Raw genomic sequence first — 15,846 nt, forward strand, 5'->3', positions numbered from 1 at the left:
TTTGAATTGCATTGGCAAGATCCTGGAGAAGATGGTTAATCGACGTCTGTTATATGAGTTAGAAAAACAAGGGCTGCTCGATGATAGGCAGTTTGCGCTTAGACCAGATAAAGGTACTGATGTTTATTCTACCGAGTTGGAAACTATAAAGGATAACTACCGAGAACGAAATATGCATGGAGATGTGGTGTCCTTGGACTTAGCTAAGGCTTATGATCGTGCATGGCGTTTCTCTATACTAAAATACTTAGATGAATGGGGAATCAAAGGTCGAATGGGATTCTTTATTCAAAACTTTCTTAAAGACCGGAAATCCAAGGTGATAATAGGTAACACACAATCAGATATTAAACCACAAGAGAACGGCATTCCGCAAGGGTCTGTTCTTTCTCCGACCCTATTCCTTATTTGTATGCAATCCATTTTTGAGATTATTCCTCATAATATAAATATTCTTGTTTATGCTGACGATATTACCTTACTCTCGTTTCACAACTTTAAATCTATAGCTCGGAAAAGAATGCAATCTGCTATTAATCTTGTATCGCTCTGGGCGGATGAAAGAGGTTTTGCTATTGCTCCTGATAAATCACAACTTCTTCATATCAGTACCAACAGAAAGAAGCTTGAAAACTTCCTAATCTAAAAATTAACCAAGTCACTATTCCTGCTAAACCAAACCTTAAAATTCTTGGAGTTATTCTTGATCGTTCACTTAATTTCAAGGGCCATGCGGATGCAATCCGGAAGGATACTGTTAATAAAATTCGGCTTATTTCGACAATTGGGACCAGAATGCCTTGTGCCCACAGATCAACAATCATCAAGGTTATAAATGCATGGTTACTACCCAAAATGTTTTATGGAGTCGCCTTGTATAGTAAAGGCGGTGATGCAGTTTTTAAAAAGGTTCGTCCTTTATACAATCGGGCCTTCCGTCTGGCGTCTGGCGTTTTTATCACAAGTCCTACAAAGGTGGCTGAATGTGGTCAACTACCATTTGAGTACTATCTTCTGGAATGCCTTTCTAGAATATCGGTTCGATGGCTTAGTGTTACTGGCCGTGCTGAGGTTCCATTGATTATCAGAACTAACTGTCTTATCGAACGGACATGCAAATCTTCAATCCTACCAATAGCACTTATGCCTAGATCTAAACATCGTCCATGGAACCAACACCCTCCTGCCATAGATCTTTCTCTCTCCAATTCAATCAAGGCCGGTGACTCATGTTTATTTATTCAGCAATATTTCCTCCAATTAATCACTGAAAAATACAAAGAACACTACCATATTTTCACTGACGGTTCAGTTAAAGACGGTAAGGTTGGTTACGGCAATTTCTGCAAATCATTGGATCTTAGATTGGAATCTTCCCTTCCATCGTTATGCTCTATATTCAGTGCAGAGGCTTTTGCTCTAATGCAGGCATCCGACATCTGTTCAGATACCGAAAAGCGTTCAGTGATTTTCAGCGATTCTGCCAGTTGCCTTAGGGCTATGCAGTCTGATTTGGTTAAGCATCCTTGGTTGATTGAAGCTGAAATTAAAGCTAATCTAAACAACGTTGAATTCTGTTGGATCCCCGGTCATTCTGGGATTAAAGGGAATGAAGAGGCTGATAAACTGGCTGGTTTAGGACGCGAAACAATATTTACTGTTACTCCCATTTCTTCCTCGGATGCTTTCAAGTGGTTGAAGAAGGTTATTAGAAATAGCTGGGATTCCGAGTGGTTCCGTAACAGATCATGTAACCATCGGAAAATCAAAGATTCTACAATTTGCTGGCCAGATAATAGAAACCCAGTTACACGCCGTATTATTTCTAGAGTTAGAATAGGACACACGAGTTTGACTCATAGATACATTTTAGATAAGTGTGAACCTCCTGTATGTACTACTTGCGGGACTCCCCTCACTATGATTCACATATTGACCGACTGCAGAGCTTTCCATGCCGAACGAGTATTCAATAATTTTGGTAGTTTGGAAGAAGTACTGTCACCTAATAGTGAAGATAGCCTAATTAGGTTCCTCAAAGCAACGGATCTCTTCGACAAAATTTAACACCTCTAACTCTGTGACCATAGGGACGAATGACCGTTTGGGGTTAAAGTCCCTTCAAAATAAATCAATCAATCAAACAAGCAAATCAGTTGACTAGCAGCAGGCAGCAGCATCGGACATCAACACCGATGGCAGTGGGCGAAGGCAGCGTGGATCAGCAGCGAGCAACAGCGGCGGTGGTAGTGGTTAGCTGCAGTCCAACCTCTTTCAGTTCGGCTCCCCTTCGATCTGAATTGGACCCCACCAGCGGTAATCCGATTCAGATATCGTTGGGCAAATACAACCCGAAACTGAAAGAGACTCGCACCGCCAGGTGGTTTGAGAAGCCACCATCATCCAGCGTATGTATATACAGGGTGTATGCACATAACGTGTGTGAATATTTGAAGCGTGTGTCCCTAATATATAAGGTGTGTGGCTAGCGTGTGTGGCTTGCTTTAAAGCGTGTGTGTATGTTTATGGCGTGTATGCATGCCTGTAGCGCGTGTGTGCATGTTTAAAGCGCGTGCGGCACCGCCACTGCCACCGCCATCAACGATTTTTAACGATTATTAACCCCTCCCCCCCCCCCCCCCGTGGACAAATGCCCATACAAATTCTTTTTTTTTGTAAGGACCATGGACAAACCACACCCCCCCCCTCTCAAGTTGTCCACTTGGTATGTGGATGGCCCCTAAGACATCTGTGTTACTCGTGGTGAGATTCGAAAGACAGAGACAGAGAAGGAACTAATTGGCTGGTGCATTGGTATTAGGTATGAGACTCAACAGAACAGCTGCGTAAGCTGTCAATCAAAGAAATAGTTTTCGGTTTCCGTTATACTCTACTAAATTTTTTGGAAATAAATATTGAAATTCAGTCCGCAAATATATATTTCGACTGTGGCATACAGTCTTCCTCAGTGCTTATGTGGACTGGTATTTATTTCCAAAAAAAAAATAGTAGAGTATAACGGAAACCGAAAACTATTTCTTTGATTGATCTCAATCACTCTGCTAAGACGCTCGTTATAGATTTTCTAAATTTGCGTAAGCTGTGTTGAGTCATACAACAATCATGAATTTTTTGCCTTAGGAAAATTTCTAAATCTTAATCCCGCCGCTGTCACCAGGATGTACTGTAGGGAGTACAGCAAAGAACCTCTCTTTTATGTTTAAGGACTTCCTCGGCCCTCTCGTTCTCTCAGAATGAAAGTTCACTTAGATGTATTAAGTCAGAAAGCTACGAGCGGATTCTCTCTCTATCTCTCAGTTCCTTAAGAAACTCGCGTACGCAGCCTTTGTGAGATCCCGTGATACGTACCTTACCATGGCATACTTCCATCTTATTATTTATTTGACACGACCCAATACGATATAATGTTGAACGGCGCCAGTATATCTATTGTCTTATTTTTAAAGTATCTCATAAACTAAGGGTAAATTTTCGAAGTAGAACTACGTCTCTCAAGCAGCTAGCTACATAGGGTTATCATTTTATAACACAGTGCAACATTTTTTTTACCTTGGCTTCTATGTATGATTTTTTGACGAAGTTTGATGCGAAAATAAATTTCCCCGAGTTTGAACAAATTTCAAGTTAAGGGACAGCAACAGCGCCATTCTGAACTTTTGTGAAATCGGAAATTTTTGATGTTTTTTAGACGCCATTTTGTTTCAAGACCAAATATCAAAATTCTATGAGTTTGTCCATATATTTGCATCTTCTCACCCATCTTTAGAAAAAAAAAACAAATCTTAAATCGGACAAAAAACGGTGATAGCTCAAAACGGCGATTCTAAGAAACCGGTTTTTGCATAGTTGTAGTATATTTCACAGAGCATAATAATATGATAATATGAGTATGTATGAGCATTAATGGTAATACGCTAATATCTGAAAGTGATAGTCAAATTATATCTTATATTGAATGGAAAAGCCTCGGAAATCGATTGGCAGGTGTCTGATCTGCAACATGCCGGTTTGCCCCAATTCCCCTACAATAGTAAAATAGGTTCATCTCGACGTTAAATTGACTTAATCTGTTTAATGTAATATCAAGAGGTGAGGACTGGCAACAAGGCCCGCTAAGTGTTGTGCGTGTTTTATCTCTACGTGAAATTTAGCTAATTTAAGCTGTTTCCCCCCAAATAATATAAGTATATTCAGTGAATTTTACAAATTAAGTTCTGCTGGTTACCAGAACAGTGGATAAAGGAGTCACCAGGACATTCTAAGCAAGCTAAGTGACAATTTATTTTGAAAATATGTTGTTTGTTTTCGAGTCGGTTATTCGAGACGCACAAAAAACACCGACGAATGAAGTACGCTCGCAGCGACGTCTGTTAGCGAATAGAAAAGCGCGAGGTGTACATGAAGAAGTTGCGACCTGCATATTTTTCACTCATATTATTGCGTGCGCGTTAGGCAATTCCATTTTACCATTTTACGAACTGCTAGAGTAGGATACACGGTATTTGCTGTTCCATGTTTTCTGTGGAAATATTATTCAGGAATTGAGTTCTGAAACGTCTCGTAAAATAGTCTATAGCCGTGTAAGGTCGTTTCTGTTTTGCTCAAACTGTGAATCGTCGCATCACGGTACTCCAATTTTTCCACTTCTTGCCGATAACGTTCGTGGTTGTGATAAATGCGTGAACGTGTGAATGATTTGTTTAGATGATTTTACGCGATGAATAGTCGTCGAAAAGAGCGAGACGTCTGTGCAAGCGCGGCAGTGTTTTTGTAATAACCTATTTCAATTTATGTTTTCAGCCACTGAAAGGAGCACAACAACAACTATTGATATGTCATGAAAAAGTCTAAAAAGTCCATCACTCTTTTCGGGAACACACTATAACGGACTCTTTTCATATGTTTTTCGAATCCGTTTTAATTATTTTTTTGCGTTTTCCACTTTAAAAATTTGAAAATTTCAGCTATGGAAGGCAGTCAACCGAGATTTTCTTCACATGCCTCTTGTTGTATTTTATAATTCATTTTTAAGAATCTCACATTACACATGATCATATCTACAATGTTTAGATGACTTTATACGGTGAATATGTTTTCAGCCACCGAAAGCAGCACAATAATTTCTATAGAATTGTCATGAATTAGTTTAATATAAGTTCATCTATTTTATTTTAGCACAACATGACGGATCATTTTCATATTGTTTTCGAATCTCTTTTTAATATTTCTTTTGCGTTTTCTGCGTTAAAAATTTGGATATTTCAGCTATGCAAGGCAGTCAACCGAGATCTCTTCACATGCCATATTACTTCTTATTGTATTTTACAATTCATCTTCATTAATCTCACACTATATGTATATGATCATATCTATATTGTTACATTAATTCAATTAAATCATGGTCATATCACTTATCAAAGTGAATCCTGATCAAAAACCCACCCCACTAACAAAAACTCCCGTCCGTGGTCTTTGTAGGGATGCAGAGGTATACTCGGTCTCTAAGAAAGCAAAGACTACATTCTAACATTCCTTCCTTATTGAAGGCTTCGTGCGGTACTGGCATAACTCGAAGTTCAGAGCTCCAAGAGGAACGGGATTGAAAAGTTGGCGTTTAAAATTATCTTTATCGTCTCCAAGAAATCTATGAGCAAGTTAAAAACTTTTAAAGACACATCGACTTATAACTCAGTTTTTTTGTGGATTTTGAAACAAGTCTTTGTGAAATAAAAGTTTATCACATTTGGTATCATTTGACTGCTACATGGAAAACTTTTAAGTTGTGCCGGAGTTTCACGAAACCGGCGATATCCCCACCTGACTGTAAGGACGTGGCCGGCGCCGTTATTGGTCTATGAAAAATCGGGTCATTGAATGATGCACAGTGAGAAGGAATTACCACTCCCAGTCGTTCTCTCAGTTGATTCATTGTGCATCATATAAGAAATTTGCTGGAAAATTACCGAGCTATAGGCATTTTTTAAATTGGACACATATTGTGACGCTCTATATGTTCAGGTTTTCATTTTACACCGACGAAATTCAAATGACTTGCATTTATTTATTTTGTAAAACACTTGAAAATATAGGATTGATGTCATTCAGGTATTTTTAAAAAGGTCGCAAATAAAAATTGGTTCAGCCAAAAAAAATTTAAAACTATGCTTCATGTTTTTATTTTTTGAAGTAGAATACTTCTCTCAGGAAGTTCGGCTACATAGGGATGTGAAATGAAAATCTAAAACCGAAAAAAGTGAAAAATATGTCCAATTTCAAATGCTAATAAATCGGTTAGTATTCGATGGATTTCCTTCGTTCTTGCAGCAATAGATTGGAAAATCTTCTAAGATTCATCCCAAAATAAGATAATTGTAATTTTATTATTCACACTATTGTACTATTGAAAATAGTCAAGCCTTTTCAAAACGAAAAATTCGACCTCTGATTGGTCGTTATATGCTTGCTTCCCAAGCACAGTCGACAGGATCATATACCTTGCAATTGAAAACATGCTATTTGGCCTATATAAGAGCCTGTTTCAGCCGGAGCCGCTCATAATAGTTCTAGACAGCGACAACAGCAGTCGTCCTTCCTTAGCAGCAGCAGCACTAGCTCTGTGGTTGGTCACCACGTCTCAGGAGCAGCGCGGTTTTTCTCAGCGTGTGTCGCCAGACAGCCATTATTCCCCCCGTGTTGGGGCAGCATGAAGATTGCCATCAGGAAATCCAATTTTGGAAATCAAAATGCCTTTTTGAAGGCAAATAAACAAGTCATTGAAAGTTAATAATTTTTGTCAACGCAAGCAAGTATTCTGTGTTGCATCCTAGCAATTTAAATTTGTCGCACCCGTCTTATTTACTGAATGTGAAATAGCTTCCACAGTGCATGTTGTCCGTGTATCTTAATTCCCCCAATGTTAGGGCAGCTCAAAGGTTGTAATTAGCAACCGATTTTGAACAGCAAAATGCTTATTTGAAGGCAAATAAAAAAATAATTGAAGGTTAATAATTTTCTGGCATCAACACAAGCAGACATTTAGTGCGGGATGCAATCAAATTCTGTTGTAGTTGTCTAATTTTTACTTTCACTTTATTTAGTAAACCCCCCACTGTAGGGGCAGCGCAAAGGCTGCGATCAGCATAACCGACATTGAATAATAAATTGCCCTGTTAGTACGCATTCACAAAAGCAGTTAGTTCGACTATGCAGAGCTAATATGAAGTCGATTCAATCAATCAGCATAAACAGAATTTCGTCGTCTCCCAGCTGCCAAGTTGCAACATGATGCAACACGCAACAGCGAGCAAACGAATTCGCTTGATGTTACAAACCGCAATAAGATACGGGTTAAAACCGTTGCGTGTGTGAGAGCACCATCGGTGTTTATTCGCTGGATACACTATCTACTGAACGCAATAATCTGCTTACATGTGACATGGGGACGGGAACATTTTCTTCAACCAAGCTGCACAACACGACACAAAACATGTTATTTTGTTGCTTCAATGAGAGTGCTATCGGTCCGACTCGACAAGAAATCATTTTTGTGCATCCGTGCTACGAAACTGAGGAAAAACTTTAGAAACTGAAAAAAGAGGTGGAGCTTATCAAATGATTGCTCTGAACCAGAATGAAGTCACACATATTTTTCAAGTTATATCATTCCACCACGTACGTAAAATAATTCATTCCTATTTTCATCCCTATATAAGAGCCTGTTTTAGTCGAAGCCGCTCATAGTAGTTCTGAACAGCGACGACAGCAGTCCTCCCTTAGCAGCAGCGGGAGCGAGCAGTGGGTACCATCGATAGCGGATAGCGGCCACAACTGTGGCATGGCTGCGAATAAGCGTAGCAGTTTCAGCGGATCTCACCATCGATAGCTGCAGGGCCAGCAGATGCAGGTACAGCGGATACCAATGGCGGCCACAACTGTGGCATGGCTACGGATAGCGTTGCAGTTGCTCAGCAGTTGGGCCAGCGTATAGCGGCCACAACTGTGGCATGGCTATGCATAGCGTAGCTGTTTCAGCGGGTATATCAGCATCGATAGTAGCAGGATCAGCTGATGCAACGACACTCCCTTCACTAAAATGCTGTTTCAGTGTGGTAGCGGGAAGCATCAGCAGCAGGCTTGCATGAAGTGAATACATCAGCCAGCAACTTCCTCTAAGGCCTCTACCATAGTAGACGCGAAAAGCGGCGCGAACCGATTCGCTCGGCCGTAGGTTGATGTACAGCTCTACTGATGGCTGCACATTAACCTACAGCTGAGCGAATCAGTTCGCGTCGCTTTTCGCGTCTATTATGGCAGAGGCCTAATGGAAAAGTTGTATCAGTTTGTTCAGAAGAATATTATTGTCGGTAATATTACAGAGATGCGATTGCGTAAATCCGACTTTGAATTGAACAATTGTTCTTTTGAGAACAAATAACACACTTATTTGAAGAGTTTATAGCTTTTGGTACCAATAGCAGTATAGTGACAGCCTCAGCGGTAGATGCAGATGCAGCCGGTACTTCCCTGAGGCCGATGTAAAGGTAAATGGGAGCAGCACGGCGAAACAGTTCGGGTTATGCTTAGACGCGCGTCATTTTTCGTTGTTGATATTCCCCACATGAAATGACGCGCTTTCGTATGATAGCGGTGGTGTTGGCGGTAGATGCATTTGCCAACACTTCCTCCAGTGAAGCCGTGTCTAGTTTTCAATGTGAAAACACCTTTCTCATTGTGTTGACCGTGCGCCTTAGTCCTCACTATCAAGGTAACACAGAGATGTAAGATAAACACTACATCCTATGATAAATTGAACAATTGTCCTTATAAGGACAACAAATGAATAAATGAAGATTTAATTTTGAATTAGAATACTTCTCTCAGGAAGTTCGGCTACATAGGGATGTAAAATGTAAATCTAAAACTGAAAAAAGTGAGAAAAATTTCAAATGCTAATAAATCGGTTAGTTTTCGATGGATTTCCTTCGTTTTTGCAGCAATCGTTTAGAAAATCTTCTAAGATTCCTACCAAATGCATGAAATTGCAATTTTATCATTCGAACTATTGTACTATTGAAAACTCTTAAGCCTTGTCAAAACACAAAATTCGACCTCTGATTGGTCGTTATACCGCGCTTTCCCAAGCACGGTCGGCAGAGTTATGGACCTAGTAAATTGGGAATGCATCATTTGGCCTATATAAGAGCTTCATCAGATAATAAACAAACATTTCAACGGATATTAAATTGAACAACTGAAATTTGAAGAACACAAATGATTATTTGAAGAGTTAATATTTTCTCGTTTTGCGCTATAATCCAAAGTTAATTATCTTCATCTACATGCATACTCTGACTATTATTACGTGTTTGCGTCGCTTAGTGTTTGGCTACGGTTATGCAGAATGCAAATGACGGCGCGATGCTATTCGGCAAGACGAAATCTGTTGAAATGTATAGCTCTACTTCGCCTTAAAAAGAGCTGTACATTTCACCACGGTAAGGCGAATCGCATCGCGCCGGCATTCGCGTTCTGCATAACCGTAGCCTTTGTTCCGTTCCCGTTTAATGATGTCGTACTAAATGTGCATATTACAATTCGGCAGCACTTCAACTTCTCATTTGCACAAAATTTAAAAATATCCAATGAACTTCATTCAAAATATCAGACAAAAAGAAATTACAATACTGCCAATGAACGGTCAACGTTTATTTACTAGAAAAAATGACTGACACGCAAGCAGCCAGGTTATCTTTCTTGTAAAAGTATTCTACTTCAACCTTGCGGTCGTGGCTATGCATACAACCTTCTTGTGATTTTTTTGGCTGAACCAAATTTTTGTTCATTTCCTAATTTTAAAGCAATTTTTGACAGTGATGGAAATGAAACGAATATGATGCAATCATCGTTGAATCTCCATATGTACACATCATGAAGTGTACAGACCGCGACTAAACTTGAATCCTCTCAACACATAATGAAATGATGATATTTTGCGTAGGTTTCAGGGAGAAAACAAACACATGACTAGACTACATCTGCTCTGAGAAGCGATTCGCTCGTTGCGTTTGTCTCTCCATAGGCCGGTCGTTAGGGGAACAAAGAATAGCAGCAGAAGAATATCATGTCGCTTGAGCAGCCGCAGAGGTGTGCTGCGGTGAGAGGGAAAGTATGGGGAAAGGGACTACATCGGCAGCGGTTGACTTGAGCGAGAGTAGGAGTGCATACATTGTCATTTTCTTTCTTTTTCTGACAAAAAATCATATTCATGAGTCAAATGAGTAAGAACATAACAAGATCAGATCACTCTGTGTAACAGAGACGAATAACTTCATATACCGAGTTGTACACATTGAGAACCATATGTTGTGGTGTACACTAACGACAAGCAACATATCGTAAAAAGGAAAGCAAAGAGAGTGAACCAACACCGATACTTTGTTATTCGCATACTGACGACGATATCAACGCATCTTAGGCTTGCTTCATATGTGTTCAAAATCGCTAGAGGTTATTTTTTTCCATCGCTGACTTATGATATTTAATTTATTTTAACTTTCTGTGTATCGCATGTTCTACTACCGGCTCGGGAGAGATTGTTCGTGCTAGTACACGCAGTACTAATATAGCAGATTTGGTTGCTTTTAAACAACATTCTACTACTTTTTGTGTTTTATGATCGTGTATTAGAGAAAATAAATGGATGACAGCTACGCCCTTGTGGTTGCTTCTATAAGGGAACATACAACCAAGAGTCGCGATGCATGTATTAGTGAGGCTCTACGCGCGGCTTTTGGATTGGTGTAAGAGATGCTGAAGATGATTGCAAAATTGAAAAAGTGAAAATTAGTTTTCACAATTGGTACGAGTTTAACAATATTAAAACAAATGAGTTATTTTTGTGGTTAACACGGAACGAATCTAGAGAAGACTGAAAATAGTATATGCTAAACTTCAAATCCGCTTGGTGTCCATAAAGTGATGAATCTGTTCTCTCAACATGACTTTCACCATAAGAAGGTAAAATTTTTGGGATTTCAAAAATGCATAGGAAGGCGCATCAGCATTTGCATACTGTATGACGAAAAGAAGTAGAAAGTATATACATTCTCTGCTTGAAAGTTATTAACGGAAAGTAATAAATTGTGGAACCCTGTTCCCAGTTCTATGATTTTGAAACTTTCAAAAGCTATACTACTTCCCCTGTCTAGTGTAGAATATACTGGAAAAAGCGATAAATAAAAAATACAATACCCTCTAAAACAAAAATAGAATCAAAATTCAAACTCTTTTTATTCAGAATTTAGCCCTTCTGAGATGTTACTCGTGTTTATGTTTGACGTTTCGCGGGGAAATCGTTTTCGCGACGCTGATTGGGTAAAATAATAATTGATGCTTGGTGGTTATTGAAGGTTTGCGTATGCTATAAATAAGAGCTATCTGCATTTGCGCGCACATTCTTGGGACAAATTTCGAGTGAGACACAACTTCCCATAGAAGAAGCAGAGTAATCCAGATGGATCCAGAAAACAGCAGCAGCGAGAAAAGAAGGCCGGCAAATGTGTCAGGTCGTTAGCTCCGAATCACGACATCTAGCAGTTTACATTCACGTAATTTCACATCCCTTCTGACAGCAGCAGCTGATACATCAACAGTCATCGACAGTCATTTAATCAAAACATCGTTAAGCTGGTTTCATCTTCAGGCTTGCAATATTTTACCTTTTCGTTCCTTTACGCATTTTTTTATTGTGTTTTCTTATTTGTTTCAACGAATTTGAGATTTTGTTTGGAAACATTCTAATTTAAATTACTGACAGATCTATTGCTGCGTTAACCGTAGTAACTAAATTTCTAACAGTTTGCCCTACTTCGTAAAATTTTGCAATGCTGTGCCAGTATTACCACTTATCATGGAAACGGTTATTTCCCCACTCAATCGCCCAAAGTGTGAGCAAATAACTCCCCTTTCTCTCGTCTGCACGGCTCTGAATCATCTTTTTACAGCAATATTTGCTTGAATGAAAAACACAACCATGAGTGTAAAATAGTAGGAGGGTGCTATTCAAGACACGACCGCATGACGTTGACTACCGTATTCTTATATTCCATTAAAACAAATAGTAGAGGGAATTGCAACTCCAAGGCACCAAAAGGTATCAGTTGCCGATTATTCTTGTTTACTGGTTAGTCCGTCCAGAATTCCAGACATTTTAGTATTTTGTAGTAGCCATGTACTACTAACAGCCACCAGCATTACGGGTGAAACCGGCATGAGATGACCGGTATTATTTTGTCTTTCCTCCTTTCAGCTGCTAACACCTAGCGTTCGTATGTAACCAGTACGGTTTGGTGATGAAACTGATGGGGTTTGATTGACTGATTTCTTTTGGAAGGACTTTAACCCCAAACGGTCATTCGTCCCTCTGCTTTGCTTGAGGAGAAACAGTCTCTTATATGTAGCCCAAAGACATACGCTGGATGATGGTGGCTTCTCAAACCTGGCGATGCCGGTGGCGGTGGCAGTACCACACGCGCTATAAACATGCACACACGCGCTACAGACATGCATACACGCCAAAAACATACACACACGCTTTAAAGCAAGCCACACACGCTTGGAGCTCGCGCATCATAAGACGGAGGTCACGGTTGTGAACAACCGTAAATCGGAGCAACAGGCGGTGGTCAGAGTCGGAGACTGCACCATCACCTCGAAGCGATCCCTGAAGCTCTTGGGGGTTATGGTGGACGACAAGCTCACGTTCGGGAGTCACGTCGACTATGCCTGTAAGAGGGCCTCATCGGCTATTGCAGCACTATCTCGTATGATGTCCAATAGCTCAGCGGTTTATGGCAGCAAGCGAAGACTTCTTGCCAGCGTGGTTTCGTCCATACTTAGGTATGGTGGGCCAGTGTGGTCCAGAGCGCTAGGTACTAACAGTTACCGTGGTAAACTGGAAAGTACCTACAGGCTCATGTGCCTGAGAGTTGCGAGTGCGTATCGTACGGTGTCATACGATGCAATCTGTGTCTTGAACGGCATGATGCCTATCAGCATCGCCATCAAGGAGGACAGAGAGTGTTTCGACCAACGTGACACAAGGGGCATACGAGGTACCAGAAGGTCATTCTCGATGCTCCGCTGGCAGCGGGAATGGTCCAACTCCACAAAGGGCAGATAGACGCACCGACTCATACCGGAGATATCCGGCTGGGTCGGGAGACGACATGGTGAAGTGAACTTCCACCTGACACAAATCCTGTCAGGCCATGGTTGTTTCAGGCAATATCTGCACAGGTTCGGACACGCGGTGTCCCCCATGTGTCCCGAGTGCGTGGAGGAGGAGGAGACTGCTGAGCATGTCTTCTTCGTATGCCCCCGTTTCGCAAGAGCGAGGAGCAACATGATGGCTGTGAGCGGGCCTGGCACTACTCCGGACAATCTAGTCCGGAGGATGTGCGACGACCCGGACATCTGGAACGCGGTCTGTGCGGCCGCCTCTCAGATTGTTCTGGAGCTGCAACGTGTGTGGCGGGTCAACCACCAACACGCCAGTGGTAGCTAATTACCAGTCTCCAGGTAGTTAGCTAGGAGGTTATAAGAGTAAAGAGGGTGCATCACGCACAAAAGCCACTCCCCGACGTAATACTTAACCGTCGTTCCGGGAAGACCAGGGCTGGAGACTGGAGGGGTTTTAGTGGGTCGGGACAGGGATCAGTAGGTGTCTGGGCGAGTGTAACTACCCCAGCATCTCTCCCCTAGTCTCATCCCCACACCCTGAGTTCTCTTCTCAGGTGTCTGTTTGCAGATTTCCCCGCCACCTTTAAAAAAAAAAAAAAAAAAGCCACACACGCTAGCCACACACCTTATATATTAGGGACACACGCTACAGGTATTAACACACGTTATGTGCACACACCCTATATACATACGCATCTCAAACCACCTGGCGGTGCGAGTCTCTTTCAGTTTCGCGCTGTATTCACCCAACGATATCTGAATCGGATTTCCGCTGGTGGGGTCCAACTCAGATCGAAGGGGAGCCGAACTGAAAGAGGTAAGAACTGCAGCTAATCACTACCACCGCCGCTGTTGCCCGCTGCTGATCCACTTCGCCTACTGCCATCGGTGTTGATGTCCGCTGCTGCTGCCTGCTGATAGTAAACTGAACTGATGGGGTGAAATGTTCGAACGGTACCTTTTATACCAAGGCTTCGTCAGTTAGTTAGAAAGAAGGAGGGGCTAAGTAGATGATGAAATAACAAGGAACGTAAATAAGCATCGGAACAGAAAGTGACAACAACAATAACAACAAAGTCAGATCGGTTGTATCCGTTAGTGTCGACTGTGCTTGGGAAGAGAGGTAGTGATTGGCTGCGCGGTATGATTTGGACAGTCGATATTAATTACCAATTTTACAATAGTGTATCTCAAACAATAGTTTGTTTTTGTTACATATATTTAACCGTAAAAGAATTTCTGATCGATCGTTGCCAAAATCTCGAAAACCTGATTATAAATGACTGCAAAATAAGCGCTCAAAACCTGACCACTTTTCCCTGGTTTTCCCTGTTTGAATTACTAGATTTTCGAATTCAGGTGCCTAACTTCGATATAGACGTTAATCAACGTCAAAAATTAGTAAAATTGTAATGACATCTACTCAATTGCATTATTCCATCACTCAAAAATAACACGAATTTTCTAGTGCAGCTAAACTAACGAGAGTGGTACAAAAGAGTTCTGAATCACAGAATTAACCATTCGATTCGTGAGTGCGTATGAGTTTCAGTAGCAGATTCAGTTTGATTCACGAGTGCACGCTTCAGTGAAAAAACGCTAGTAGCGTGAAACATCTTGGGCAACAAAAAATAAGGCGAGAACCTACCTATGAGAAAGTTATCTCATTATAAATAAAATTGAAAAAGTTTGCTTTACGTGCATCTTTCGTAACGTTTTTGTATTTTTGCTGCAACCTATCGTCACCTATTGAAAACAACTTCTTGTGCCGTCAAAGGACTTTTCGACGACTCTAGAGGGCGAACAAGTGGAATTGAAAAATATTTCCTTTTTCATCCATGCTGTGTCTCTAGAGGGTGTCACCCTAGTGACCCCTAGTTGTTACTGGTAATTGACTCAAAACACACATAATGATATCAAACAAACTATTTACCACGCAGAAAACTATGCTCGTACTCACCTGGAAATGACCTTCGGTAGCCAATCACCGCCGCAGTACTTGGCCAGCACCGGATCGTTAGTGCTGCTGCCATCGTAAAAGATCAAGTGGTCACGTTCCCCGGTGCAATCAGACCACGCTCGGACCGCTCGGGACGTCTTGTTCAGACTGGCGATTGACCTGGTGGAGAAACAGAAATGAACACAAAATATAGCGTGACTGGTCACGGGATCAGGATTTACAGAAAAGTCGTTCATTTTCTTCAACTTGAATAAGAAGAAAAAAACAGAAATCTTCACACCAAGTAAAATGCATTCGGGCGTGTATCTGGGCCAAAGGAAAAATCCTGCATACATCGGATGAGACGAAGTGTAAATTAAATTTATGCGCCCAGCCCGTTTTTTGTGCCCTTCCGTTTCAGCGAGTTGCGCGTCAGTTTGTTTGCTTCAGGTTCAGTGCATCGTGTTGTGTAAAAGTTTGCCCCATGTTCTCGACCGATAAAAACTTGGTGCTTACACTTTTTCGGTGTTGTATGTACAATGTATTACGTTTTTCTATTCTGTTTGGTTGGTAAGCAGTTTGCATTATGTACTCCAGTCAATTGAATGATGGATTTAGTTGTGGATGTTTTGTGGTTCCGTACTAGC

At 41.0% G+C, this 15,846-nt stretch overlaps 1 protein-coding gene across 1 annotated transcript in view; it reads right to left on the bottom strand.

Moving 5' to 3' along the window:
• Window positions 1-15,846, bottom strand: part of LOC129726149 (uncharacterized) — a 386,566-nt gene that overhangs the window by 73,554 nt on the left and 297,166 nt on the right. Inside the window, exon 9 of the mRNA XM_055682836.1 lies at window positions 15,221-15,379. Within this exon, the coding sequence (XP_055538811.1) occupies window positions 15,221-15,379 (159 nt within the window). The remainder of the gene's footprint in view (window positions 1-15,220; window positions 15,380-15,846) is intronic.

Source organism: Wyeomyia smithii, chromosome 2 (assembly GCF_029784165.1).
Source record: "Wyeomyia smithii strain HCP4-BCI-WySm-NY-G18 chromosome 2, ASM2978416v1, whole genome shotgun sequence".
NCBI lineage: Eukaryota > Metazoa > Arthropoda > Insecta > Diptera > Culicidae > Wyeomyia > Wyeomyia smithii.